General features: G+C 46.9%; 2 protein-coding genes across 5 annotated transcripts in view; one reads left to right on the forward strand and one right to left on the reverse strand.

Annotated features, from left to right (window-relative positions):
• pik3c2b (phosphatidylinositol-4-phosphate 3-kinase, catalytic subunit type 2 beta) overlaps positions 1–8,476 on the reverse strand; it is a 47,350-nt gene extending 38,874 nt beyond the window's left edge. Inside the window, exon 1 of one of the 2 annotated variants that reach the window (XM_006628457.3) lies at positions 8,122–8,476. The gene's annotated coding sequence lies outside the window, so the exon portion shown is untranslated. The remainder of the gene's footprint in view (positions 1–8,121) is intronic. The other variant, XM_015342728.2, reaches the window with a different exon arrangement.
• Positions 1,977–27,068, forward strand: LOC102691530 (acidic mammalian chitinase-like). Of its 3 annotated transcripts, XM_069190377.1 has the most exons (14): positions 6,954–7,735; positions 16,820–19,184; positions 19,299–20,264; positions 21,137–21,216; positions 21,696–21,725; positions 22,528–22,729; positions 23,222–23,278; positions 23,407–23,572; positions 24,118–24,242; positions 24,600–24,723; positions 25,217–25,402; positions 25,951–26,070; positions 26,222–26,363; positions 26,672–27,068. In XM_069190377.1, exons 4-14 carry the CDS (start codon positions 21,192–21,194, stop codon positions 26,950–26,952), a joined length of 1,458 nt encoding a protein of 485 aa, XP_069046478.1. In that variant the 5' UTR covers positions 6,954–7,735; positions 16,820–19,184; positions 19,299–20,264; positions 21,137–21,191; the 3' UTR covers positions 26,953–27,068. The 3 variants fall into 3 exon arrangements, with proteins under 3 accessions (XP_069046479.1, XP_069046478.1, XP_006628624.1); XM_069190378.1 differs by lacking the exons at positions 6,954–7,735; positions 16,820–19,184; positions 19,299–20,264 and adding an exon at positions 1,977–2,214; XM_006628561.3 differs by lacking the exons at positions 16,820–19,184; positions 19,299–20,264.
• Positions 27,069–27,947: the final 879 nt, after the last annotated feature.

The following is a 27,947-nucleotide window of genomic DNA, read 5'->3' on the forward strand; positions in this document are numbered from 1 at the left end:
AGCAGGAAACCAATAAATAAAAAAAAAACACTGACCAGTATCCTCTTGACTGTCTACCCGCTGTTGTTCTGTAAACTGTGCGCATCCTGTAAATATCTATGAATCTATGAACTGGCTTCATTACTCTGCTCTCCTCCCCACTGAGAGCTGGTGTGTGGTGAGCGTTCTGGCGCACTATGGCTGCTGTCGCATCATCCAGGTGGGGCTACACATTGGTGGTGGTGAAGGGGAGTCCCCATTACCTGTAAAGCGCTTTGAGTGGAGTGTCCAGAAAAGCGCTATATAAGTAAGCAATTATTATTATTATTAAATATTCTTTACAGCATGATGGCTCTGGAAATGCATGCACAATATAAATTCTCACCACCTGCATGGCAGTACAATGGACCTTGAGAATGAAACAATGAAAAATGCATCTAACCAAAGCCAAGGGGACGCATGAGCCTCAGAATTACAGAGTCTGCATTGCCCCAGCCACACACAAAATCATCACGTGACTGAAAATTCAGTGGAGGAGGATCTGGACAGGCTGTGAAATAGTCACCCACCATTATCAGCACACCACTCATCCCTGGTAATAGCTTTGGCAACACAAAGCCTATCTTGGAAGCATATAGCACAAGGTGGGACGACACTCCAGACAAGAACAAAATTCACAGACAATTTAGAGACATCAGTTAACCTGACCCACATGTGTCTGGAAGATGGGAGCAAACCAAAGCACCTGAGGAATAGGGGAGAACATGCACCCTCCACACAGAAGGCACACCACACCAGAGCATTACCCTGGAGTAAAGAGCTAGGTGGTAGCACATGCTTTTTAAAGCTACGATATGCTAGCAAAATGCTGTTCAAACACATCTTACATTTTGGGTCACATCAACATTGCTGGGTATCTTGTTCCACACTCCCACAACCCTTAGTGCCTCTTGTTCTCAAGGCACTTTGACATAGTTTCTACATGTTCCCTCTGGTTCATGTTTTACTGACGATTCTGTAGAGGTCTCCTGGGTTGAATTTGTCAGTGCCTTTGAGCATTTTGAATGCTTGTGCAGTATTCAGTCTTTTCAGAATTCATTAACTACGCTGGCCAGTTCCCAACCAGTGCTATCCTTGAGGTCCCCGAGTTGTATGAGATCCACAACACACTTGTGTAAACACATTTTGTAACAACCCTGTATCTGGTATGTAGATAATGTTGCGCAATGACATTTTTCATAAGAACACAGTACACTATTAAAGAGTACCTGGAATTAAGCTTATTTTGTCTCGTGCTTTTCTGAGGAGTGTTCCGACTTCTTTAACACCTCTTCCAAAAAACAACAGAATAAAAACTCTTACTTCCAAACACTTGTCTTATGGTGGAATGAATATTTTTTTCAAAAACATATTTAAATCAGTAAAGATAAAAGAATATAAGAGTAGAAATCTAGAAATTTAAGTTCATGTCCTCCTAGGCCATGTGCAGTTTTTTTTCAGGTTGGCACTTTGTCACAAATTGTACAAATGCAACACCATTATTATGCACAAGCATGTACTAACACTACCATATTTACAGCAACTATTACACAACAGCCTTTGTGATACAAACCTGTTTAACAGGTCCCTACCTTCCATTAATTTTTTAAAGCATATATTTACAACTTCCGTGCTCACCATCTGGCTCTTATTTGTACGTAAAGATTCTTTCATTCTAATGTTTCAAGTGACCTGGTTAGGAAGGAGTCCTGTTTAAGAAATGATATAAGGTAAAGGAAAAAAAGAAGAAAACAGATGCATGTGTGATTAAATTGACAGATTACCGCAATCTGATACCTTGTGTGACAGACCAGAGGAATCTGGAGCAGTGAGCTCAGCTCAGACACACACACAGGCAGTGTGTAGGCACCAAGGAAACAAAGGACAATCCCACATGGGGCGATAAGAGAGATCAGCGGCTCTTGAACTGAGATTTCTTCATCTAGAAGAGAACTGAACCACACAGAAAAAGACTACTCCCAGGGAGGCTGAAGGGTAAAGTATTGGGTTAATTCAAAGACACACATTGTCAGAGACTCATGGTTAAGTCTTGACTTCTGGCCAAAGAAGATCAGCTGGAGGTTTTCAATAATACTTTCAGATCCCAAATGACAAAGTAGAAGGGAGAAGGCCAGACTCAGCCAGGATTGATCAAAACATTTGCAATGAATCATTTCCAGGGGATCAGCCTTTCAGGTAATTCAAACTTCACTAATATTCAATTAGTCTACCTAATGGAGAAAAAAACTAAACTAGTTTGTTAGTTTACAAACAATATAAAAAATGAAATTTGCAGACCCTAAACTACGGTTGTACCTACCTAAAATTACCCTACTTCTACTTAATAGAGATTTTATAAAAATATAAGAAAGGTTAATAAAATACCATGTTTTAAGCAGGTCTAAATTAGAAAGATGTACAGCATTTCAAAATTGTTGATTTCATTTTATAAGATGAAGAAAAAACACCTGATGAATGGCACCTTTTGACATAGCGATGGGCAGGTGAAGAAAGAGCACAAATGGAAAAATAGCAGCAGAATTGTTTCACAGCCTATATTTCCATATGTTTCACCATGACACCACCTACTATTTTTGTTAATTACATTAATAGGACTGGTGTGCAATATACACATAATCAAGAAACATGTTCCTCCCTCCTTTGAGCCCAGGCAGGAAGCTGCTCTTCTCACTTCCTCTCCCCCTGTGGGGCCTGCTATTGCCATGTGGGATGGGAGAGCAGAGCCCAGCTTGACCTCCCGTCGCCACGGCAACCGCAGCCCTGAGCCTCTCTCTGCTGGAGGCTCGCTCACTGCCCAAGCCAAGCCCACACCAGCCTCCTCCAGGATCTCGTCCAGTAAGGCTCCTGCTCACAGGCAGCACGAAACTGCTCCCAGGACTGCAGCAGCTGCTGCAGATGAGACTTCGCAGGCGGAGGTCCCCCACTTTTCCACAAAAGCGTTTTGTGACGTTTCGGATTCTCTGCGTTCTTTTGCGCACACAGCATTGCTGGGGGCGAGCTTCTCCGAATTCTCAAGGCTTACTCTGGTCAACAAAAACCCCTGAGAGATTTTGTTAAAAAGACACAGAGAATGAAGTAGCTCACTTTCCATGGGAAAGGAATTTAGGCCTTGCCATTTTCTTTGGATGGACACAGCTAATTTAGGAAACAACTGTTTAATGTGCCCAGGCCCAGAGTACACTGCTGGGTCCCAGGCGTATGCAAATAAAGCATCTTAAAACCAACACCTAATGATTGCAGATCAAACAGGAGACGGCTGTGAGAGGGTATCAAATTACTAGAAAAATTGATGCATACATGCTTTAATTTCAAGAACAACCTGCACTTTTAATGATTTTTTTTTATTCCATTTTGATTCTATGAACTCAAACGGTGTATATATGCCTTGTGTTCTTCCACACCCATGTCTAAGAGACACTGTGGGGAGAGTGTGTGTGGAGGGGGGTGGGGCTGCTTGAGGCTGGGGGGCATTGTTCCACAGCGACCCAAGGCCGGCCTGCTGAAATACAGCCTCACAAAACGAATCCCCCAGAGCGCAAAGGGGATTCAATTAGGGCTGCTCCCAGGTTTTCAGGACAAAGGATGGGGGGCTGTCACGTGAGGCGGTGGGGAAGACTCAGACACAGTCACACGGCCTCCTTCCTTAGAGGAGGAAACAAAGGGGCTGCTGTCGCCCCCCACTCTCTCTCTCACACGCTCCCAGAGCCCCGGCACGCGGGGCAGGGTCCCGGTGGCCCGAGACTGCAGAGACACACTCGCAGCCAGCTGATCCATTGTTCAGTGAGTGACACTGGCACATTCTGTCACACTCGCTGCCCTACACTTCCTCTCCCCAAATCCTGCGTAATCTATTCCATAGCCTGCAGGCCTGCGTCCATCCCCACACCACTTCTTTTCAGCAGGAGATGTCTTGAATTGAAAACAAGCTGGTCTGCGATCTGCTGCTCTGCATTAGGGAGAACTGGGTTCAGTCTCCTGAGCACAAATCTCTACCAGCATTCCAAAGTGTGTTCACAGGCTGTTTTTACTACACAAATAGTAAAAAAAAAGAACTATATTTAACCTCCTGCACTGCCTGGAGGTTTTATATTCATGATTTTCAACAGGACCAAGCAATAGAGAAAAAATGAAACGGAAAAAACACTCCAACAAATGCTGATGCGCACTTCACATATTTCTAAACTTAGGATATAACTTGGCTGTTCACTTCTTCAAGTGTACTTTCGGTTGTACGAATGAATTATGACGCACTCAATTTTTTTTTGTCTAAGCTCACATCATTGCTCAAAATCCTTTTATCTTTTATCTTACAAAGAAGAAAACAGTTTTTTGTTTTAGCTAGACCTAAAACCTAGTCATGGGGTTTCAAAATCTCATTATTCTCAACTCCCACAAACACGCCTTCACAAACCTTCAGCACTCTCAACCCATTGCTTGCATCACCAAACACCAGTCTCAACAGGGATCCCTGCCTGGCTCGGACCGGCTCAGCCCCAGAGCAGCAGCCTGCGGACAGCCATGGAGAGCTTGTGCACAACACCAGTTCGGGCCTCAGCGCTACAGAAAGGTCCAGCAGACACAAATGAGCAGCAGGGCAGCTCCGGCAGGGAGTGGGGGGAGCTGAGGGGGGAAGGCCACAGTGAGGGGAGAGCTGTCTGCTCGGGGCAACTCGACAGAAGATTCCATTATTGGAGCCAAGAGAAGACCTCCTCGCCGCACAGGCACAAACAGAAGGCCTGCACGCAGACAGCAAATCAGAGTCAGCCAGGCCGCAGGGCTGAGAAGAGTCTCAAAGACTATTCGCAAGACCTGTTCTTGGGTAATTCCTCAAAAGAAAGCCATTTCACTGCAGGCCGAGCCCTTCTGTCCTTCGGCATCGTCAGAAAGTCCTCTAACGAACCTGGTTGTGGTCCACACACCTAGTGCAGGTCACGAAAACTGTACCACAGAACAGCAAATCGTGGTTAGCTGCAATTGGGGGGGAGGGGTGGTTTTAGCTTTTCATGGATGATAACACTATACAAACAACTGAGAGTCAAGCGCGGTCAGCCAGTGTGTCGGCTGCTGCTCGCGTTCATGGCTGGGGGTGGCCAAGGCACATCAAAAGCCACGTTTTGAGTTTGGGTCTGTGACCAGCTAGACCTCAGAGTTCACTGCACTGACGCTGAGACTGGACACCTGGCCGGGACCGTTACAAAGCTTGAGATGTATAGGAAATCACCACACTACTGTAGGGAGTGGGGCAGCAGGGAGACGAGATGAGTTTCCTGCTTATTCAGCCACACCGCTTGTTTGAAGACGGTCCACCTGCAGCAGTGACGTTTCTGGCAATCTGACAAAACGCCCAGAAGGGTTTTTCAGATTCTGTCAAAGATGTCACACCCATTCGAAGACATTTCCAGAGCTGTTTTCCAACCTTGTTTTTTACTGCTTTACACTCAAACTCACAGATCGTAATGAGGGTTGATTCTCAACCGCAAGAAATTAACACTGTTTTAATGCCTTAAATCGATACCACAGCTGGTACACGTAAGATTAGGCTAATTATAGTTATTGTAGGCAAGATAAGCATATACTGTAATCTCTTATAAAAAGTGGAAGCTAAATTGTACTATTATTACTACAAGGCTGATTGCTGTAGTCCATAACAAGCAATGGATTACAGCCTCACAGGCTGAAGAGGACAGGGTGATAAGTGGAGGGGATAGTGTGTTTGAGGAATTAACCCTTTCACCTCTCGTACTAATTAAAAGCAAAGCAGAAGGAAGCAGGCAAGGACACAGTGGTGTGGGTGATGCAGCGCCTTGGTTCGGGGATTGATCCGCAACTGCAGCGCCCTCAGATTCTCCAGGAGCCTCAGCCACCACACACTTTCCAACAAGACATGCTGACCAGGTTAGTTGGAGACTGTTGTCCCCCTGTGCGTGTGCACTCTAGGGAGGTCTGGCGTCCATTCTGGTAACCTGCGCTCCTGAGAGAGGCTCCAGGGCTGCCATGACCCTGTCCAGAGGCGAGTGGCTTTCTTATACTGGAGGCACGGATCGCGCAGGGCAAGCAGGACATCAACACTACCTTGCTCAAAGTCAGGATCTGTATCTGGGATACTCCATCTTCCAGAAGTCTAGAGGCCTGGCTATTTAACTGTCTGGAATGCCAGGCCCTTGATCGCAGGCCAGTTCATCTCAGTCCTTCCCCGCAGCAGCAGGGGGTGAGGCAGAGAGCAAGAGATCTAAACTGTCATCTGGGAGGGTCCTGCGATCGGCGCAACCTTTCGAAAGCGTACACGTGCCACAAGGAATCCAGGAGGAGCACAGACTATGCTGCGCCGCCTGGGGAAGAAGTGCTGCGCTGGAGTTTGTGGGGGGAAACGGGGCTGTCAGGCCCAGACAGAGGTGGAGAGGTGCTGGGAAGAAGTGACTCATTATGAAGTGATTCATAATTCCAACTTCTGGCACTGTAACACCTGCACTGCAACAGGTGAGCTCCTGTTCTCCTCATTGTGCGCTGAGGCAAAAATGTCCATGCAGTAGCTGACTGGATGGGTTACTACTACTATACTAAACGTACTGTACCACCACACTTCATTCAGGGAGACTCTTAACCGGTCTGCTGCAAACGTTGAATGTTGTCTTAATATAGCACAGGCCTCTTAGCAACCACAGTAATCAGCCAACAGCCAGGCACTCTCTCCACGGCAGACAAAGCTAGCCCATGATGTGAAACTGTCCTTCATCGGGTCAGGCAAAACAAACCGAGGAATTCAGCCGACCCCTATACATTTGTAAATCCTTAAACCTGACTTCATTTAATCCAGACATACATCTGGTTCATTGTTTTGTCAGATCCTCACAAATCCTGCTTTTAAATCTTCCTTTTTGCGAACTATTAAGGAATCCCACACGGTAAATCTGCTTTGCGTTAATCATTACTGTACGCTGCATCCTGGGCTATTTTCCTTGAATAAGCAACTTTACTGTACTGGTACAGAGGATCATATGATTCAGTTTAAACAGCTACAATTTACCGCTGGAATCGCAACAAAGAAGCTTCGTTTCTGTTTTGTAGATGGCTCAGAAGAGTTGGCACCAATATATTCGAGCTACATCTTGATATTTTCACAGTTAACACGCTTTGGGGTGAGGGAATACTGTATGTCATTCGGCTTTGTTTTGATGCGAGATACAAAAAAAACAGAGTAAGCTAAGCGTTTTTTTGTTCACAAACTCCACTCATCCAGCACAAAAAGTGCGAGCAAGGGCACTACAAGTATTAATGACAGTATCTGGAAAGGAAATACCTCAGAGGGATATGGCAGTGTTGTCAGAAAAAGCAAAAACTGTGGCGAAGATGGCCGGAGGAGAGTAGCCTTCAGCAGCTCCCGGGTTACCGTCACGGTTCATCTCCGGGCCCCGAGACTGAGAGGCTACCCGCACAGGGAGCACCGTGACAGCGGGGACATGGACCGTGGCGACTCCATTGAAGCACCTGCTCTGCTATCCTTGATTTCTCATCCTTTTCACACCACGGACCGTTTGCCCCCCTTTGTTGACAACATTACAACGACAATAACCGTGAACAACCAACATAAACGTGTGCAACAAATGAACCGTGCTGGACTCAGAAAACAGCGGGTGTGAGGCGTGGAGACGCCGGGGCGAGGCGCAGCTCCTTCACAACGGCAGCTCGCCTACGGCAGGTAGGCGACAAGGAACAGCGCCTTTCTTGCAGAACCATGACGACATCACCGGGGTTTTTTATGCACAGGTTTGCATAGGGACCTAAACAGTGCCGCACACACACACTTTATAATTGGCAGCGAAAGCGGCTCTTTTTATTTATATGATCGATCCTACTCCATTTTTCGACTGCAGGTGCTCGGTCTGTGCCCCTATATCTCTTTAAATTAAACTCGGGTTTCGGAGCCGGCTCAGCGGGGAAAGAGTATATTTTTAATTGACTGCCATGTCTCCCTCTCTTAACTCTTTCGTGCGGAAATTCACTTGTGCCGTCGCAGTACATTTCATTACGGCTTTCAGGCATCTTCTAGACTCCAACATCAAAATAAAGAAGGTTTTCTCTTACCTGGCGTTTGATTCCCCAAAGACAATATCCGTTTCTTTCTCTCCAACACTTCTCTCCCCTCTCTCTCTCGAGTCCGGAGCGTTTTTTAATCCTGAAGTGTAACTAAATCAACCCCAAAACAGGACCTGGGTGCTTGCAGCTCTATCGATGCTGTGTTTCGTGCACGACGCGAACTCGTATCTTGGTTTAAAGGCAGCACTGCGGGCGAAACAGTATTTCCTTTCTCTCTCCTTTGTAACCCGGTTATTTTGTTGACGATCTGGGAGGGTTTGAGCGGTGCAGCTCAGTGCACACATCGCTTTTTCCAATAAGAGTGTGCGTGAGAGAGAGAGTGACAATAGATAGCTGAGCCAGAGCGACCTCTGCTGGTCAAGAGTGACATCTCGCATTCGGTGGGTGTGCGCGGTGCTACTGCTCTCATCTCTGCACGGATTTACACCTGAGAGATGCCAAGTTCCCGAAACGGGATCTTGATCTGAGAGCTCTTGTCTGAAGCAGTGAGCTAAATTTGCTGCAGTAGCAGACATGACGTAAAAGACTTGAGGGCGGGGATTTTTAAAGTATCCAAAGGTCCCAGTTGTCTAATCAGGAGGACATACTGTACGGCTGAAACGCAAGTCTTATCTAAAAGTAGTGCGTGAAGGGAAAACATGATACACAAAATGAATGTGATTGAAAATGTATATTAAAAACTAGAGCAGTCACTTTCATACGGAAGCGCATTGCTGCCATCAAGGAAAAAATGTCACCTGCTATCTCGTAATTAGGAGTAAATTTTCTGTTATTACGATATACTATAGTATCGCGTATTTTATGTGATAATCACGCGATAACACATATAGTACTGTAACGCTTACGGCCGACAGGCACTGTGTAAGAGCCGGCATACCAAAGCAGGTGATGTCACCGCCCTTCACTGTGATAGCAGGACTACAGCTACTGGGCTGTAGAGAGATCTCTCTTTAGCTCACGGGGCTACGTCGCAGAGAGACGCGGAAGTCCCGGGTTCGAGCCTCCAGTCGGGATGGGGCCGACCAGATGCGGCAAGGGTGCCCGCCTGAGCCCCCGTTGCGTTACAGTACCAATAATTGTCATAATGCCAACATGATCATTTGACTGAGTTTACTTTCAGTTTTCAGCAGTGAAGTCGATTTCCCGGTACCTTCTTTCTGGTATGTAGGATAAGTGTGAGTGTCCTCAGGGTTCTTATGATTGTGTTCACATTGTGAATTATCCGCCCCCCCTCGAAAGTCAGTCCGTGTCACTAAACCCAAATTTCCATCTTAGCTCTCAGTAGCTTCTAGGTGTTGTAATTGCACAATGTAATAGATTGTTCATACAGCTCTAATGATCATTTGTATTTTCTCGTAATTACGAGATATCACATGAGATATTTTCTTCTTAATAGCAGCACTGCGCTTCCGTAGAGGCCAGCTATGAAGCGGGCTGTTTCTCTTTTGTGTTTGAAGCGGCTGGGTGCGGCGTGGTCACCTGGTCACCTGTCAGCTCTCCGGAACTGACTGTGTAAAATGCCCGGCTAGTTCCGGACTTCTTTCACTACAGAATACTACCACGTTTCACGCATTTATCTATTTAAAGCTCTTCGTTTTTTACTCTTAGTGGCCTGTCAGACAGCTCATTACAATGTACATGTTTTTGTAAGGCCTTTAAATGATCACTCTTGATGTTGAGGATGTGATACACGAGAGGTGAAACATTAAAACGATTTTTTTTTACGTTTTAAATGAATCCATAGCTATGGCAATAAAAATATAAGATAATGTAGCTAAATCTTTCAAACATATATATTGTGGTTATTTCTAGAAACAATTGCTAATTACTAAATACATTTCTCATTTCTGTTTACATACGTAATAAGGCAACGTGTGAGTAATTTTCCAAATCCTCTTGTGTGTTTTTACTGTCTGAGTTTCTCAGACCTGCTATTTAACCTTAAGCATGGAAATACAGCCCTTCCATCAATTTTTTAACCGCCCTGATGTGTGGTGAGCGTACTGGTGCTCTTTGGCTGCCGTTGCATCATCCAGGTGGGGGCTATACATAGAGGTGATGGAGGGTAGTCCCTATTACCTGTGAAGAGCTTTAAGTGGAGTGTCCAGAAAAGTGCAGTATAAGTGTAAGGAGTTATTATTTATTATTTATTCTTCTAATTCAGGGTAGCAAGGTATCCAGAGCCTATCCTAGCAAGCAACAGACACAAGTCAGTACTACAGGAAAACATAGTACAGTACTGTACTGTGCTTATCCCACTATATGGGGCCCCCTGCTGAAACATATTGTGCAAATTTATTTGGTAGGCAGTGACTTAGTGCAGGTTTGTTGAAGCTGACATGATGCCAGTGTTCCACATCTTGGTCCAGTTGCAGTCCAGATCCATTCCTGTCCGACTCTTCTAGAGATTACAGGATTACAGGTGGCTGGGTGTCAGAGCTAGGGTTCTGGTTATGACAGGACTGGGTAATCCCAGTGGGTTTTTATTCCAACTCAGCCTTTAAGGGCCTTAATCGGCTCTTAACTAGACTAATTTCACGGCTTCTCCCAGCTGTTAGGTCCTCCGGGACCAGGACTGCCAGATTCTGGAGGCACTAGGGTGATGGGTGGGTTAAAAGTAGGGCAGGGCTCGTGCTTGAGCCAGGGACAGAAGTGACGTCACCCCCTCTGACGTCTAGCCAGTGTAAGGCTCCAGCAGTGGAGTTAGCTGCGGCCCAGGGAGGGGAGCTGTGCTCACTAGGAGCACTGGATTGACAGCGGGAGCAGGGAGAGGAGCAGTCATCACATTAGCCTTGGGGTAAGCCTGGTGTTAAAGGCAGGTAGAGGGTTAGGAGGATTAGAATTAAGGGTAACTAACTGGGTTAAAGTGAGGATTAGGAGGATTAAAATTAAGGGTGAGTAGCTGGTTTAGGGTGAGGGTGAGGAGGATAGAATTAAGGTGAGTAGCTGGTTTAAGGTGAGGGTGAGGAGGATAGAATTAAGGTGAGTAGCTGGTTTAAGGTGAGGGTGAGGAGGATAGAATTAAGGGTGAGTAGCTGGGTTAAGGTTAGGGTGAGGAGGATTACATTTAAGGGTGAGTATCTTGAGGTAGGGTTAAGGTTGTTAAAAGCAGGGAAGGGGTTAGGAGGATTAGAATTAAGGTGAGCAGGTGGGTTCATGTTCTTCCTCTTCTTGCATACAGTACGTTGACCAGGAGACGACAGAGCATGTGGGATGGCCAGCAAAGGGGGGAACAGATTCAAACCCTGGGGGGGAGTGTAGAGTAGCTGATCAATCCCTTCCAGGGAACACAGATACAGGGAAGACACAGGGAATCAGGAGCCAGGTTTAGCCTTGGGATGAGGAATAGTGTTTAGATTAAAGTTGGCATGATTCGGGCTAGAGCTTGCATTAGAGAGGTTAGGGTGGGGTTAGAGTAAGGGTCAGTGGAGAGGACAGATGAGGTCATGGCTGGACCAGAGTTGCTGCTTGGGAATGACTGTGCCCTGACAGTTTCTGATGGCCGAATTAAAGGACTAAGGGACACCCTGGAGGACCAGAAGGAAGCGTGGACAAGTGGTGTAGTAATGCACATTGACAGCGTGTCAGCAGGGAGCTAGTGAGGAAGAAGAATCCATGGTACACTCAGCTGCTCCAGTGAGTGTGTGTGTGAGTGTGTGAGTGAGTGTGAGTGAGTGAGAGAGAGAGCCAGGACTGGGCAGCATCTGGAAATTTTGAGAAATTCCAAAATCACAGCCCCGCTAGCCCTCTTCCAAGATCTTAACAAAAAACATGTTCATCCACAATCAGAGAGAAAATGCAGAAAATAGGAGAAAGAAGAAAAAATCTAACAAAACACTGAATATTTTTCAATGGCCAAACAAATTTGAACCTCTCAGAGACCACTGGCTTGCTTTATACAGTATCCCTGAAAACACAGTCTACCTCAAAGGGACATTCTTGGGTGCTTGTGCTCATTTCAGCGCTGAAAGAAAGCAGGCTTGGCAAACACACTCGGGAAATCGTTACTGCCTTTCTTGCAGCAGAAAGATGATGTGACAGATCTCAGATCGATGTCCTTGAGGGGCTAGGTTAAGCAAAATGACACAAAGTTGAAAAGTCGGCACCACTGCATATTGAAATCCTGCAGCTCTGATAAATTATTTGCCCATACCAGGGAATGTGATGTTCAGTAGCTACAGGAGGGGATAAATCAAAACTAATTTCGTCTTTCTCATCTCAGGCTTTTTTCCTTAGGGATGCATGCTATTAATAGCAGCTCTCAGGGCTATAATTTATAAATACAGTGATGTGCATTGGTCAGGCTTCTGTTATGCATTCCAAAATACAATTATACAACAGCCTTCTTACTTACTAAGCTCTATGTTTAAAAGCATGATCTGAAAAAAAGGACATTCGGGCAATGTGTCCAGTGAAATTTATTCGACGCCGCCTTCAATCAGTTCGCCTGGGTTCTTGCGCGCTGCAGAGGCCTTTCGTGACTGTAGAATGGTTACACCTCCCTCATGTGGTGAATCTGAAGTACTGCAACTAGCTGTGAGCTAGGTATTATTAATAATAATTCAGGTGGGTAGCTGCGTCAGCATGCGTAGGCTGCAAAGGAACAAGTAATAGGTTTATTCCATGCTGAAAAGAGAAGAAAGAAAACACAACGTTTCGGCCGACGGCATTCCTTTGCATTATTAATAATAACGAGTGCTAACTACGCAGACCAGTGAACATTTATCACATTATGAAGAAGCAATTCATGTTTGTTACATACACAACCTACTCCACACATTTAAAGCAAAAAGAAGCAGACAGATAATTTGAATGAAAAATCATATCTTTCTCCCAGAAAAGAGTGGATTGCTCTCTCCAGGTTAGGGGGGAGTGGAGGAGTTTAAGTACTTCTGGGTCTAGTTCAGGACTGAAGGTAGAGGGAATGGTGAGTTTGACCAGCGGATTGGTGCAGAAGTGTATTAATGTAGATGCTGTATCCAGCCGTAGGTGTGAAGCAGGAGCTGAGGTTTCAGACAAAGCTCTTGGTTTTGAGTCGATCTACACCCATATCCTTACCTGTGGTCACGAGATCTGGGTAGTGACTGACAAACTGAGATCACAGGTATAGGCAGCAGAAGTGAGGTTTCTCCTCAGCTCCTCATAGGGCTCCTGGGCTTATTTTACATGGTAGGGTGCGGTGCTTGGCCTTCTGGGATGACCCTGGAGTAGAGTCTTTGCTCCTCTGGATCGAGAGGAGCCAGTTGGTGTGGTTTGGGTGTTTGGTAAGGCACGTCCCACTGGGAAGAGACCCTGGGCAGACCCAGGACACACTGGAGGGATTATATCTCTCTGCTGCCCTGAGAGCACCTTGGAGTTCCCCGGGAAGAGCTGGAGACTGTTGCTGGGGAAGGGAAGTCTGGCCTGCTCTGCTTAGCCTGTTACTACCGTGACTCTCACCAGGAGTAAGCAGTTAGGAAATAATCATCATGATGATTATACAGAAGTATTCAAACCCTTTGCTGTGTCAAACCTAAATTATTTTAGGCACACAAAATTACCTTAACTTGCTAAACAATCAGTTGAGTAGCCTGTGTCTTTGGGCAATAAGAGTGGTTCTCACGATTTCAGAATAAAACACAAAACACCTATCTTTGTGAGGTTCCTCGGTCAGGAATTTCAAACAAAACCCAACCATGAAGATGAAGAAGCTGGCAAAGCCAGTTGGGTTTATACCATTATCCCTCATGGAGTTTACAACAAAGCACTTCAGTGGACAAAGGCTTTGTGATCAGATGAGACCATATTAGAGTTTTTTAATGTAAATGCCATTTGACACAGACCTAACAGCGTTTATCACAGTTAACACTATGCTGACAGTCAAGAGTGGCAATGGCAGCATCTGTTATACTCGTCCTTGTGGAAGATTGGGTGGGGCGAGATGTTAGCTGGCCTCCTGTCATTCAGCACCGGTTACTGTAGTAATTCATTCAACAGCCTTTTACCACCTGAAGGCATTTATCCACTACGCCCGCCTCAGGTGGTTCAAGACCACAGGAAATAAGATTTGACTTGGCAGTGCTCTGGTGCTCTGTCTTAGGGTTCGCTATGTCTCTAGCTTCACCACAAGTTTCTGAGTTCCCTTTGTATGCTGCCTGGACTCTGGGCTCTGCTTCACCCTGACCTGTCTTGGTTTTGAACTTTGCTTGTGTCTTTTTAAGGCTCTGGACTATGCTTGCCCAGGCCATGCTTGCCTGTGCTTCACTGCCCCAGCCTGTCTCTTCTGCTTGCTGGGCGCTCACCCAGCTGCTTGCCTTCTTGGCCGTGTTACCTTCCTGCTCTTGGGTTTATTTCACAAAATCCCATCGCTGGCTTATCATCTACATCAGCGGCGCTCTACGGCATCGTGCTACTGGAAAGCTTGTTTGGACGGAAGGTAATATGGACAGAGCAAAGTGCAAGCAAACACTAGAGGAAATCTTTAATCGGCTAAAGATTAAAACAAGTGTGAAAAGTCATGTTTCAACAGGACAAGGTCAAAGCTTCACTGGAGTGGCTTAAGAATGAGTCAATGTCTTCAAGTGGCCCAGTCACAGCTTTGAATCCTATTGAGAGTCTGTGGAAAGGTTCTACCTGATGTGCTTTCCAGTGGGGTTGCTGACACATAAAGGCAGTCACACACTGCCTAGGCAGGGGCTGGACATCAGTGGTGGATGCAATATCTTTCCAATAATGTGGTGACCACAATTATACACAATATTCTAAATATTGCTTTTTAACATAGAATCAATTGATTTATATTCTTCAATTTAACTGTATCTCCCAAGGTTTTTTCTTTGCTTTTGCAATTGCTTCCTCACAATAAGCCATTAGAAGATGTCTAAAAGATACAGTGTACAAGACCTATCTTAAATGGTTTCTTTTAACATAAACACCCGAGTCTTATTCATAACTTGCCTTTTCCAGCACTGCTTTTCCCATTTTGTATTTACTGTTTTTTATCATACTATAACAATGACACTTACAGTGCCTTCAGAAAGTATTCTGCCTCTACCAGGCTTCACCGTAGGGATGGTACTAGCCAGGTGATGAGCGGTACCTGGTTTTCGCTACACATGGAGTTCAATTGTTGTCTCATCAGACCAGAGAATCTTTTTCCTCATGCACCCAGAGTCCTTTAAGTGCCGTTTGGCCAACTCCAGGTGGGCTGTCATATGCCTTTTACTCAGGAGTGGCTTCGGTCTAGCCACTCTACGATTGAGACCTGATTGATGGAGTGCTGCAGAGATGGTTGTCCTTCCGACAGGTTCTCCAATCTTTACACAGGAACTCTGAAGCTCTGTTAGAGTGGCCATTGGGTTCTTGGTCACCTCCCTGACCAAGTCCCTTCTTGCCCAGATACCCAATTTGGCCGGACGGCCAGCTCTAGGAAGAGTCTTGGTGGTTCCAGACTTCTTCCATTTGACAATTATGGAGGCCACTGTGCTCCTGGGAACCTTCAAGCCATTGCCAGTTTTTATCTCGGAGGTCTACGGACAGTTCCTTGGACTTCATGCCTTGGTTTTTACTCTGCCATGCACTGTGAACTGTATGACCTTATAAAGACAGGTGTGTGCCTTTCTAAATCATTTCCAATCAAGTGAATTTGCCACAGGTGGATCACGTTCTAAAGACATCTCAAAGAGGATCAAAAGAAATAGGATGCATCTGAGGTCAATTTGGAGTGTCATAATAAAGGGTCTGAATACTTTTGTAAATGGGAGATTTCAGTTTTTTATTTTTAATAAATTTGCAAAAAATTCTAAAAACGTGTTTTCACTTAGTCATTATGGGGTATTGGATGTCGATTGATGGCAAAAAAGAATCAATTCAATCCATTTTGAAATAAGTCTAAAACACAACAAAGTGTGGAAAAAGTGGAGGGGTCTGAATACGTTCTGAAGGCACTGTATATAATAAAGTGCCACCAACAGTGGAAACTATTTCTTGTATAAGCACTAGTGGTTCTTTATGATTATATTCCCTTGTTCCCTGCACCACCTTGTACAGCACCATATCAGTAGATTCCATTATTTAATCCAGGGCTGTATCAGACAATATACGTTACATAAAATTCCAAATGTCAGGCTAAAGTGCCATAGGAACGATAAGGATGGTAAAGCACTTAACTCATGTTAAGTAAATACCAGGGAGTGAAAATGTTCCATGTCTGGGGCTGGGTCTTGGGGTTGTAGTAGCAATGGTGACACACATGTACAGTACAGTACAGTATGTACAGTATATGTTATAGTGTACCACACTGGTGAGCCCAAACAAAGTTTTATAAGCTGTGGTTTCTTATTTTGACTAAATTGTAGTTTGTTGTCTACAAACCTCATCAGGAATAAGTGCTTTTTTGATACTGGATGTATAAATGATTGCTTCTCCGTGTTTTTTGTGAATGAGCTGGCAAATGCAATGAGAAATATAAAAAAGCGATTGAGGAATGTGTTCTTTGTCTCAGCGTCTTTGTCTATCGTCTGAGATGATAAATTCATTTTAAAGTGAATCAACATTTCATTTTCCTTTACTGTCTCGGTTTAATTTCAGTTTGGCATTCTGACTCCATGTTTTGTTTTTACTACTTTAAATTGTGAGTTTGTAATTTTGCTGTAGTTCATAACCTTTTCAGTTGGTGCTGACACGCCCATCTGTATTCCTTTGTCAGCTGAAGAGACTTGGTACCGAAGGAGGGAGTGGCGCATCTCACACAAGTCCCAGGGGCTGCTGCTGCTTGACGAACTGGTGGAGGCCTGGTGAACTGGGGGTATCTTGGAGAACTGGTAGTACCATGGTGAACTAGAGATGCCCTGGCAAGCTGTGGAGTCCTGGAGACCTGGTAGTACCGTTGTGATCTAGAGGTGCCCTGGTGAGCTGGGGATGTCCTGGAGAACTGGTGGTACCGTGGTGAACTAGAGGTGCTCTGGTGAGCTGGGGGTATCTTGGAGAACTGGTAGTACCATGGTGAACTAGAGATGCCCTGGCAAGCTGTGGAGTCCTGGAGACCTGGTAGTACCGTTGTGAACCAGAGGTGCTCTGGTGAGCTGGGGATGTCCTGGAGAATGGTGGTACCGTGGTGAACTAGAGGTGCTCTGGTGAGCTGGGGGTATCTTGGAGAACTGGTAGTACCATGGTGAACTAGAGATGCCCTGGCAAGCTATGGAGTCCTGGAGACCTGGTAGTACCGTTGTGAACCAGAGGTGCTCTGGTGAGCTGGGGATGTCCTGGAGAACTGGTGGTACCGTGGTGAACTAGAGGTACCGTGGTGAACTAGAGGTGCTCTGGTGAGCTGGGGGTATCTTGGAGAACTGGTAGTACCATGGTGAACTAGAGGTGCCTTGGCAAGCTGTGGAGTCCTGGAGACCTGGTAGTACCGTTGTGAACTAGAGGTGCCCTGGTGAGCTGGGAATGTCCTGGAGAACTGGTGGTACCGTGGTGAACTAGAGGTACCGTGGTGAGCTGGGGGTATCTTGGAGAACTGGTAGTACCATGGTGAACTAGAGGTGCCCTGGCAAGCTGTGGAGTCCTGGAGACCTGGTAGTACCGTTGTGAACTAAAGGTGCCCTGGTGAGCTGGGGATGTCCTGGAGAACTGGTGGTACCGTGGTGAACTAGAGGTGCTCTGGTGAGCTGGGGGTATCTTGGAGAACTGGTAGTACCATGGTGAACTAGAGGTGCCTTGGCAAGCTGTGGAGTCCTGGAGACCTGGTAGTACCGTTGTGAACTAGAGGTGCCCTGGTGAGCTGGGGATGTCCTGGAGAACTGGTGGTACCGTGGTGAACTAGAGGTACCGTGGTGAGCGGGGGGTATCTTGGAGAACTGGTAGTACCATGGTGAACTAGAGATGCCCTGGCAAGCTGTGGAGTCCTGGAGACCTGGTAGTACCGTTGTGAACTAGAGGTGCCCTGGTGAGCTGGGGATGTCCTGGAGAACTGGTGGTACCGTGTTGAGCTAGAGGTACCGTGGTGAACTAGAGGTGCTCTGGTGAGCTGGGGGTATCTTGGAGAACTGGTAGTACCATGATGAACTAGAGGTGCCCTGGCAAGCTGTGGAGTCCTGGAGACCTGGTAGTACTGTGGTGAACTAGAGGTGCTCTGGTGAGCTGGGGATGTCCTGGAGAACTGGTGGTACCGTGGTGAACTAGAGGTGCTCTGGTGAGCTGGGGGTATCTTGGAGAACTGGTAGTACCATGGTGAACTAGAGATGCCCTGGCAAGCTGTGGAGTCCTGGAGACCTGGTAGTACCGTTGTGAACTAGAGGTGCCCTGGTGAGCTGGGGATGTCCTGGAGAACTGGTGGTACCGTGGTGAACTAGAGGTACCGTGGTGAGCTGGGGGTATCTTGGAGAACTGGTAGTACCATGGTGAACTAGAGATGCCCTGGCAAGCTGTGGAGTCCTGGAGACCTGGTAGTACCGTTGTGAACCAGAGGTGCTCTGGTGAGCTGGGGATGTCCTGGAGAACTGGTGGTACCGTGGTGAACTAGAGGTACCGTGGTGAACTAGAGGTGCTCTGGTGAGCTGGGGGTATCTTGGAGAACTGGTAGTACCATGGTGAACTAGAGGTGCCTTGGCAAGCTGTGGAGTCCTGGAGACCTGGTAGTACCGTTGTGAACTAGAGGTGCCCTGGTGAGCTGGGAATGTCCTGGAGAACTGGTGGTACCGTGGTGAACTAGAGGTGCCCTGGTGAGCTGGGAATGTCCTGGAGAACTGGTAGTACCGTGGTGAACTAGAGGTGCTCTGGTGAGCTGGGGGTATCTTGGAGAACTGGTAGTACCATGGTGAACTAGAGATGCCCTGGCAAGCTGTGGAGTCCTGGAGACCTGGTAGTACTGTTGTGAACCAGAGGTGCTCTGGTGAGCTGGGGATGTCCTGGAGAACTGGTGGTACCGTGGTGAACTAGAGGTACCGTGGTGAACTAGAGGTGCTCTGGTGAGCTGGGGGTATCTTGGAGAACTGGTAGTACCATGGTGAACTAGAGGTGCCTTGGCAAGCTGTGGAGTCCTGGAGACCTGGTAGTACCGTTGTGAACTAGAGGTCCCCTGGTGAGCTGGGGATGTCCTGGAGAACTGGTGGTACCGTGGTGAACTAGAGGTACCGTGGTGAGCTGGGGGTAACTTGGAGAACTGGTAGTACCATGGTAAACTAGAGGTGCCCTGGCAAGCTGTGGAGTCCTGGAGACCTGGTAGTACCGTTGTGAACTAAAGGTGCCCTGGTGAGCTGGGGATGTCCTGGAGAACTGGTGGTACCGTGGTGAACTAGAGGTACCGTGGTGAACTAGAGGTGCTCTGGTGAGCTGGGGGTATCTTGGAGAACTGGTAGTACCATGGTGAACTAGAGGTGCCTTGGCAAGCTGTGGAGTCCTGGAGACCTGGTAGTACCGTTGTGAACTAGAGGTGCCCTGGCAAGCTGTGGAGTCCTGGAGACCTGGTAGTACCGTTGTGAACTAGAGGTGCCCTGGTGAGCTGGGGATGTCCTGGAGAACTGGTGGTACTTTGGTGAACTAGAGGTACCGTGGTGAGCTGGGGGTATCTTGGAGAACTGGTAGTACCATGGTGAACTAGAGATGCCCTGGCAAGCTGTGGAGTCCTGGAGACCTGGTAGTGCCGTAGTGAACTAGAGGTGCCCTGGTGAGCTGGGGATGTCCTGGAGAACTGGTGGTACCGTGTTGAGCTAGAGGTACCGTGGTGAACTAGAGGTGCTCTGGTGAGCTGGGGGTATCTTGGAGAACTGGTAGTACCATGATGAACTAGAGGTGCCCTTGCAAGCTGTGGAGTCCTGGAGACCTGGTAGTACCGTGGTGAACTAGAGGTGCTCTGGTGAGCTGGGGGTGTCTTGGAGAACTGGTAGTACCGTGGTGAACTAGAGGTGCTCTGGTGAGCTGGGGGTGTCTTGGAGAACTGGTAGTACCGTTGTGAACTAGAGGTGCTCTGGTGAGCTGGGGGTGCTCTGGCCAAGTCAAGACCATCCAGCTCTGCTGGCACACACATGGCCAAGCCAGGCATACTGTGCATTGTCTCCTGGGGAGCCCCGTTGAGGCTCTCCTAACGCCAGTGGAGTCTGGACTGTAAGGCTCACCCAGTGCTCTGTGCCCTTCAGGATTCCGACTGTGTTAGTGTAAGTGTGTATATATACTGTATAACGTCTATATCAAGCATGTAACTAAATTAATTTGCTTCTGGGAAACTTCTGGAAAAATACAGGTAAAACAAAACCATTAAAAGAACCATTATGTAACAGTGTAATGTGTTATAATCTCCGTGTTACACACAAATAAACCAACTCTTCTAAGCTACAGAATCATGTTTACATACATGCAGCTACATAATTCAAGTGATGAATAAAGAGTTATGCATTTTGACTCAATGGTTTTCAGTAACATCTTTAAAAATGGTTTTATTTCAATTTCCTGTGGTTTATAATCTGTGATTTATAATACTCCCAATATTCATGTGATCTCATACTGAAGTGTATACGATCATCTGCAGTCATCTTTTAAAACTTGACACAATATTTTGCACATTTTTGTTGCACACTCTCCTAAAAAATGTTTATCACTTAACTGTTCATTTATCAGTACAGTAAAGCTGTAATGACATTTTAAGACATTCAAAACCATTTAAAATTTAAAAATACCAACAAAATACACTTATGTACCAGATAATACTGTGTAGATTACTAATGACAAAGGGTAGGGGAAAAGATCAGCCCATTATATACCTTGTTATAACTAATTATTAACATTATTAACAACTGTAACATTTACTGCTTCATCTGGTATCAGCTTTGAAAAGTCAGCCAGTTTTGGAAAGGTCTATTCTACAACAAGTGACACAATGACATCTAGCACTTTCCTCCTTCAAGGTCACTCCATACACTGGAAAAAATAGCCCTGATCAAACATTCTTGATACACTAATTGTTTTAACTGTACTCATAAACAAATATGAGTGGAGGCAGTTTCTTGGAGTGATAAGAGGATTTCTGCAGGTTTTACAGTATATAAGGACCAGGCTGGTCTGCAGTCAGACGTACAGAGGCGAAAATGGGCAAGCTACTGATCTGTGTTGGTAAGTAGAGTTCTCTCTGCCTTGTGCTTTTCTCCTGGGCTTAGATTACTTCCACTGCAAAGGCAGCTTAGGTGGGGTACTTGTTGAATTTGGGGATTATGAGAAAGGCATCCTATGCAAAATAACTGCACTACATTTGGCTGCTAGGGGCTTGCCTTGCACAAGGGTTCTGTAGGAACCTTTTCAGGATTTTGGTTCTGATCAGAAGGAAATTAGTCATAGGGGACTGACTCCTGAATAAGGGGTGTGTATGAATCCAGGCACAAGTGTTATAAAGGGTTATAGGCTCCAGGTAGGTGACTACTGCAGTTGGTGATGAAGAAAATAGAAAACAACAAACAGTTTTTATACTGTTCTCATTACTGATTGGAGGATTTTGTTTTATCTGAGGCTAATAGTGTCAGTGCAAGATTCCTCTCACTCCAGAGCTGTTCAGCCATCGAAAACGTTTTTCACTCTCCTCTCACATTTTCTTACAGGTCTCGCACTCCTGCTGCACGTGCAGCTTGGTAAGTCTTCTGACGCCCGTTCCGCTGTGTGTGTCTCCTGACAAACAGGGAGCTCACACGTTGTTTTTAGCCATTTTAGAGGCCTCATTTTGCTTTGCTTTCACAAAATGCCCATAAAATGGGGAGGGGAGAGGTTCCATTTCAATTGCTGATAAAACTAAACGAAGGAAACTTCAAAATCATACTCTCCCTATATATTCAATTGTTGGAGAGGCATTTCTAAAACTGAAACATACTTACAGTAGGCTGATTACGGAGTAAACACCACTGAGGCTAAATAAAACAACACACAACAGCCATCTTACTTTTCAGTTACAAATTGTACTTAATTTACATTGTAAAAAGTAATGATGCAAATTTGTTTTTTAGTCCTCAGCCAATTAATAGTGTAGAAGGGCCCTCTACTGGCCCTCTACTGGCCAGAAAGGTCTATAGCAAGTGCACCAGTTCACAAAGGGAAGACACCAGCTATTAAGTAGCAAGATTACAGACTTACTTTTTAGCTGAAGAAAAGTGCCACTGACATACAAACAGGAGAAATGGGTAAAAAAACACTGACGTCTGTAGTCACAGCTCTCAGAAATGGAGCTAATGGAACTTCATACAGGGCTCAGTGGCTTGCTTCAGAGATGATCCTTGGGCTGCTGTGACTACTGCTAGGAAAACACATCTGATGATGGATCATGGCACCCATCTCCCCATGTTACTTTATTTATTGCGCACCCCATCAGACGTGCTACAGTACATCTGTTTCACAAACGGAAAATCTGCTTTGTAAATCCTTCCAACAATCCTCTTTCAGGATATTCCTATGTCCTGTCATGCTACTTCACCAACTGGGGCCAGTACAGACCAGGAGCTGGGAAATACTTCCCTACCAATGTCGACCCATGCCTGTGTGACCATCTGATTTACGCCTTCGCTGGGATGAGCAACAATCAGATTAAGACCTACGAGTGGGACGATGTCAAGCTCTATGGAGAGTTCAACGGCCTCAAGAACCAGTGAGTGTTGGAGATCGGTCTTCTGCTCTCTTTAATACCAGCACTGAGCAAAGTGTTTACCTCAAGACAGAGAGCACAGCCAGTGCCTTGATTTTTTTTTTGGTCTGAAGTTCTGTTCAGTAGATACAATCTCCTGTCAGTGCAACAAAGCAAACTTTTAATTTTTGAAGGTTAAAAACAAATTTATTGGCTTCAAAACCACTCTGGCTTCAAGCAACGTAAAAATATCACTTTCTGTGATTTGTGACTTGGACAATTGGTTCAGCTCTGTGGTGGAGCACAAATAACTACAGTAAAAATTAAACTAAAAGGTGGACGTCACATTTCAGAGGGCAGACTTCTTAGGGATTGACTCAATCAGTGGACCAATCAGAAAGCCACAGTAACGACTGTGGACTGCAGTAACGATGATGGTTGTTGGGTTTCTCACAAGGACAATGTCTCTTGCCTGAATTAAAAGGATTTACAAAAGCTCTGCTCTTCTTCTCACAGGAACGGAAACCTCAAGACCCTCCTGGCTATTGGTGGCTGGAACTTTGGAACTGCTCAGTAAGTATGGCCTCTCGCGAAGTTTCGCTCTTGTCCCCAAGGATGTTAAGGAGCCTGGAGCCTGGAGTGAGAAGGTCACTCTGTCCTGCTCCCTCTTCTTCTCTCAAGCGCCCCCTCTCTCACCCCAGGTTCTCCGCCATGGTGGCCAGCCCCAGCACCCGTCAGACCTTCATCCAGTCGGTGATTAAATTCCTGAGGCAGTACGAGTTCGACGGCCTGGACCTGGACTGGGAGTATCCCGGCTCCAGAGGCAGCCCTGCCCAGGACAAGCAGCTCTTCACCACCCTTGTCCAGGTAGGAGAGCAGGACAGCGGAGTGATGAGCACACCTGTCTGCAGTGCCACCCTACAAAGTGACACCTCTGTGTGCTCCTCTTAGAGGTTAATCAAGAGCTTAAATAACAGCAATGCTTAAATGTCTGCAACAAGTGGAATCATTTGGATCTCCCTCTGGATGGGCTCTTATTTACATAATTAAAACATGTTACTTTTCTGAAGCACACTGTATATAAAAAGTCTCAGAACATTGGAACTTCTGATTGAGCACCAGGTGTCTCAGAACCCACGTTTCCCGTCCTTGAGAATTCCAATCCAGATGGATTTATAATACAACAGTAAATCATAGATTTCTAGAGACTCGGAACTGTTCAATTGCGGTCAGTTACTGTATATGAAGAAGTGCATTACGAATGAAGTCACTTGCTTGCTGGATTAATGACTGGCAGTCCGATTCAGCTGGGCTGTCTCTCTGCGGGACCAGGACTGGAGACGGCTGCTCCCTGCCCAAGCCGTGCTGCATGCTTATGCCTCCCTCCGCTTGTTCACCTTAATGTTCTGCAGGAATTGCTGGCTGCCTTTGAGGCTGAGGCCAAGCAGACCAACCGTCCTCGTCTGATGGTGACCGCTGCAGTGTCGGCCGGCAAGAGCACCATCGACTCTGGATACCAGATCGCCCAGGTCTCCCAGTGAGTGTCGGCACAGCTGTTGTGTGGCCAACACCGTTCAACACATGGGCGCTGTTTGCTGAATCCTGCTTGTTGGCTAGGCTCTCTCGGGCTCTGGCCTCTGGCTGTGACCTGTCAGTGTTCCTGCCTCTCCAGGTGTCTCCTGGTGTCTGTCCAGCTTGTCATACAATCACAGACTCGGTTTTACTACTTGTTGCCTGAGCAGAAGGAAATCTGCAACAGTTAAATACCTTCATGTCTGATCAAATTCTGACATCCAAAGAATAACAGGCATAGAGGCTGTTAATACAGATCGTATGCTTCTCAGCAGTCCTGAAAAGTTAAGCATTAAATGGATACTTCCCTTGCTCTCCCCAGGTACCTGGATTACCTGCATGTGATGACCTATGACTTCCACGGCTCCTGGGAGCGTCAGACTGGTGAGAACAGCCCCCTGTACAAGGGACCTGCTGACCAGGGCAGCTACATCTACTTCAACGTGGTGAGTATTTGGTCATTAGAACACAGAGACTTATCTACTGTAGGTCGTGCTGCTGCATTGAATGTGAAGATCATGTGCATGGATAATCATTTGTAAGCCAAACAGAAAATAAGGCTTTTCTGGAGGAAATACGGCTTTTCGTGCAGAGCTGCAATCTATGTTTTCTAAACAATGTCATCAGGGGCTTGGAAAGCACAGGGAACAATAAGATCACAATTAAAAGCGAAGCACGGCCATGCTTTCTATACAAAATCAATAGAATGGCTGCAGTAAATGAATCTTGACAAGATGCTCCTTCCTTGTAAGATGCCATTATCTCCCATAGCTGATGTACGATTTCTCAGTGCTAACAGCTGGTGAACTTGATTTAATAAAGTACTAATGCAGGAGTTCATTTCTCAGGGATTTCAAGACTGTCTTATATAGAGTGATTTTTGAGACCCCTGTTGCCAGCTGACTTTAACTAACGGGAACACGGGGTTCATTTTCCCAGGACTACGCCATGAACTACTGGAAGAGCAACGGTGCTCCTGCTCAGAAACTGCTGGTTGGCTTCCCCACCTACGGACACACCTTTGTGCTGGCCAACCCCTCCAACAACGGTGTGGGAGCCCCCGCGTCTGGCCCTGGCCCTGCTGGGACCTACACCAGGCAGTCTGGCTTCTGGGCCTACTATGAGGTGAGTCTACCAGGAGCTCGGACCTGTCAGAGTGCTCAGCCAGGCCACTGGGACCAGTGGTCATCAGTACTCCTCAGACAATCATTACAGCCTCTGCTTCCCTGCCTGCCCTGGGCTTAGGAATAGAAAAATGTTCTGAGCAGATGCCTTTGTTCAAAATTCAAGGCTATAAGCTAGGCTAGATGTTTAACAAATACGTTACACATAATATATAAATACTATTTATAAAGTATATAGTGTTTTCTATATATCACTCTGACAATGATTGGAATAACAAAAATGGAAGAGTAATGCACCCTTATTTTTGATCAATTTAACTTTCAGATGTTTTAGCACCACATAGATGATTAATTTGATCAAATATTCTGCCAACAGGGCTAATTGGGAACTCCTGTTACAATAACTCTGTGTGTTTGCAGCCCCAGAAATGAAGCAATATGAGGTTTTGTGAGGGTTCTGGACCATCCTGCCTGTGTAAGAGCTGCAATAGCACAGGGGCTGTTTCTCTCCCACTTGGCTGTTGAACAGAGTGTCTCCTCTCTCCACAGATCTGCACCTTCCTCAAACAGGGAGCCACTCAGGCTTGGGATGCCCCACAGGATGTCCCCTATGCTTACAGTGGAAACACCTGGGTGGGCTATGATAACGTGAAGAGCTTCCAGATCAAGGTGTGTGTCATGGGAGGCAGGACTGGCACCACAGTCAGCACACTCATGAAAAAAGAACATCATTTCTTTTGGACGAGAGCAATCCGTGGCTTTCAAAGTCTCGGTAGAGGTGCTTGGGATAAATCCCACCTGTCTCTCTATCCCCCCACAGATCGATTGGCTCAAGCAGAACAACTTCGGAGGAGCAATGGTTTGGAGCCTTGACCTGGACGACTTCAGTGGCACCTTCTGTGGGCAGGGCAAATACCCTCTGATCAACACCCTGAGGAACGGGCTCGGGACCTCCAGCTCAGGTCTGTCTCCCTGACCCCTTGTCCGTCTGTCCGCATGCGTCAAGCCTCAGCAGCTCTTACAGGAAATTTAACAGCACACCTGATGTTGAATGTCTAAGCAATGTGACACAAGGAGGGTCCCAAACTGGGATCCAGGCACCCCTGGGTGTGTCTTCACATGCTAACCAGGTTGTCCCCAGCAGACCCTGAACATCTAGTCCACTAAGCTCTAGTCAATCAAATCGGGACAGCGCTGTGACTTTGAAACCCTCTGCTCTCCCTGCCAGCCAGGTCTGACCCCCACTCTGTCATCTCTCCCTGTTTCCCAGGCTGCACCCCCCTACCCCAGCCCCTGCCCCCTGTGACTCAGGCGCCCAACACTCCAGCAGGGGGTGGCGGCAGCGGAGGCGGCAGCAGTGGTGGCAGCAGCGGAGGCGGCAGCAGCGGAGGGAGTGGGAGTGGCTTCTGTGCCGGCAAAGCCAACGGCCTGTATCCCGACGCCTCCAACAAGAACCACTTCTGGCACTGCATGAACGGCGAGACCTACAACCAGCACTGCGCGGCCGGCCTGGTGTTCGACCCCAGCTGCTCCTGCTGCAACTGGGTCTGAGCGGCCTCGCAGCTCGAACCCCTGCCAGCCCCCCTCTCCTCCCCTGACCTTCTCCCTGACCTCGACTGACTCTCCTGTGTAATCAGCAACCCAGCACTTAAATTAAAGCCCTGCAAAGCCAACTCCTCTGGTCCGGAGTCTTCCTTTTCTTTCTTGAGTGGTTTCTGTCAAAGTCTCACACAGAGGACAAGAACACTAACATACCGTTTCAGCACACAGTGGCAGGTTGCAGGGCAGCCAGAGCCTATCACAGCAGGCATAGGGCACAAGGCAGGATACACCCTGGATGCGATGCTAGTCCATCGCGGGGCACACACACACTCACTCCAGGGCCGATTTTTCCACAGCCAAATAACCCTCTGTAACGGAGACGGACTGGAATCCGTGTCAGATCTTATAGAAGACCCTATGCGATGCGGTAAGAGCTGGAGAAAACAGGAGGCGTGGTAAAACGGAACACACAGGGGTTTAATAGTGCACAAAATAATAGTGACAGTCCGTGAGACAGTGTACAGGGGAAGACAAAACGGCATCCAAATCCAAACGGGTCCAAGGGGAGGTCAAAGCACAGTCCAAGAGTCCATCAACTAGAAATCCATCCTGGGACGCAACAAAGTTAAAATCCCCGGGAGGGGGGAGCACACGGACAGACGAGACATGGAGGTCCAAGGGTGACGGGGCGAGATCCTCCAGACCCCGGGCTCAGGAAACGGGAGGTGTCGGGGATGAGGCCTATGCCCTCAGGAGACGGACGTAGTGTTTCCTGGTGCTAGGCGGGCCTCGCGACATCTTACCCTAATGATGAGCCCCGAGGACTGGAGGAGCTGGTCTTTAAATAATAACACTAAAAGGGTACACCTGGAGAGCTAAATGACACGAACAATAATGAGAGCAGTGGAGCGCCCTCTAGGGAGGGATGTCGGGCATTACACCCTCCTCCTGAGGGAGGAAACCGAAACTCCTGGAGGAAACTCACGCAAGCACAGGGAGAGCAG

Source organism: Lepisosteus oculatus, chromosome 5 (assembly GCF_040954835.1).
Source record: "Lepisosteus oculatus isolate fLepOcu1 chromosome 5, fLepOcu1.hap2, whole genome shotgun sequence".
Lineage (NCBI taxonomy): Eukaryota > Metazoa > Chordata > Actinopteri > Semionotiformes > Lepisosteidae > Lepisosteus > Lepisosteus oculatus.

Excerpts from the sequence above, each read along its gene's own strand:
- LOC102691530 (XM_069190378.1), top strand. The coding sequence starts at position 21,192 with ATGGGCAAGCTACTGATCTGTGTTG. Across the intron at positions 23,279-23,406 it reads TGGAACTTTGGAACTGCTCA|GTTCTCCGCCATGGTGGCCA; the intron begins GTAAGTATGGCC and ends CTCTCACCCCAG. Across the intron at positions 25,403-25,950 it reads GCTTCTGGGCCTACTATGAG|ATCTGCACCTTCCTCAAACA; the intron begins GTGAGTCTACCA and ends CTCTCTCCACAG.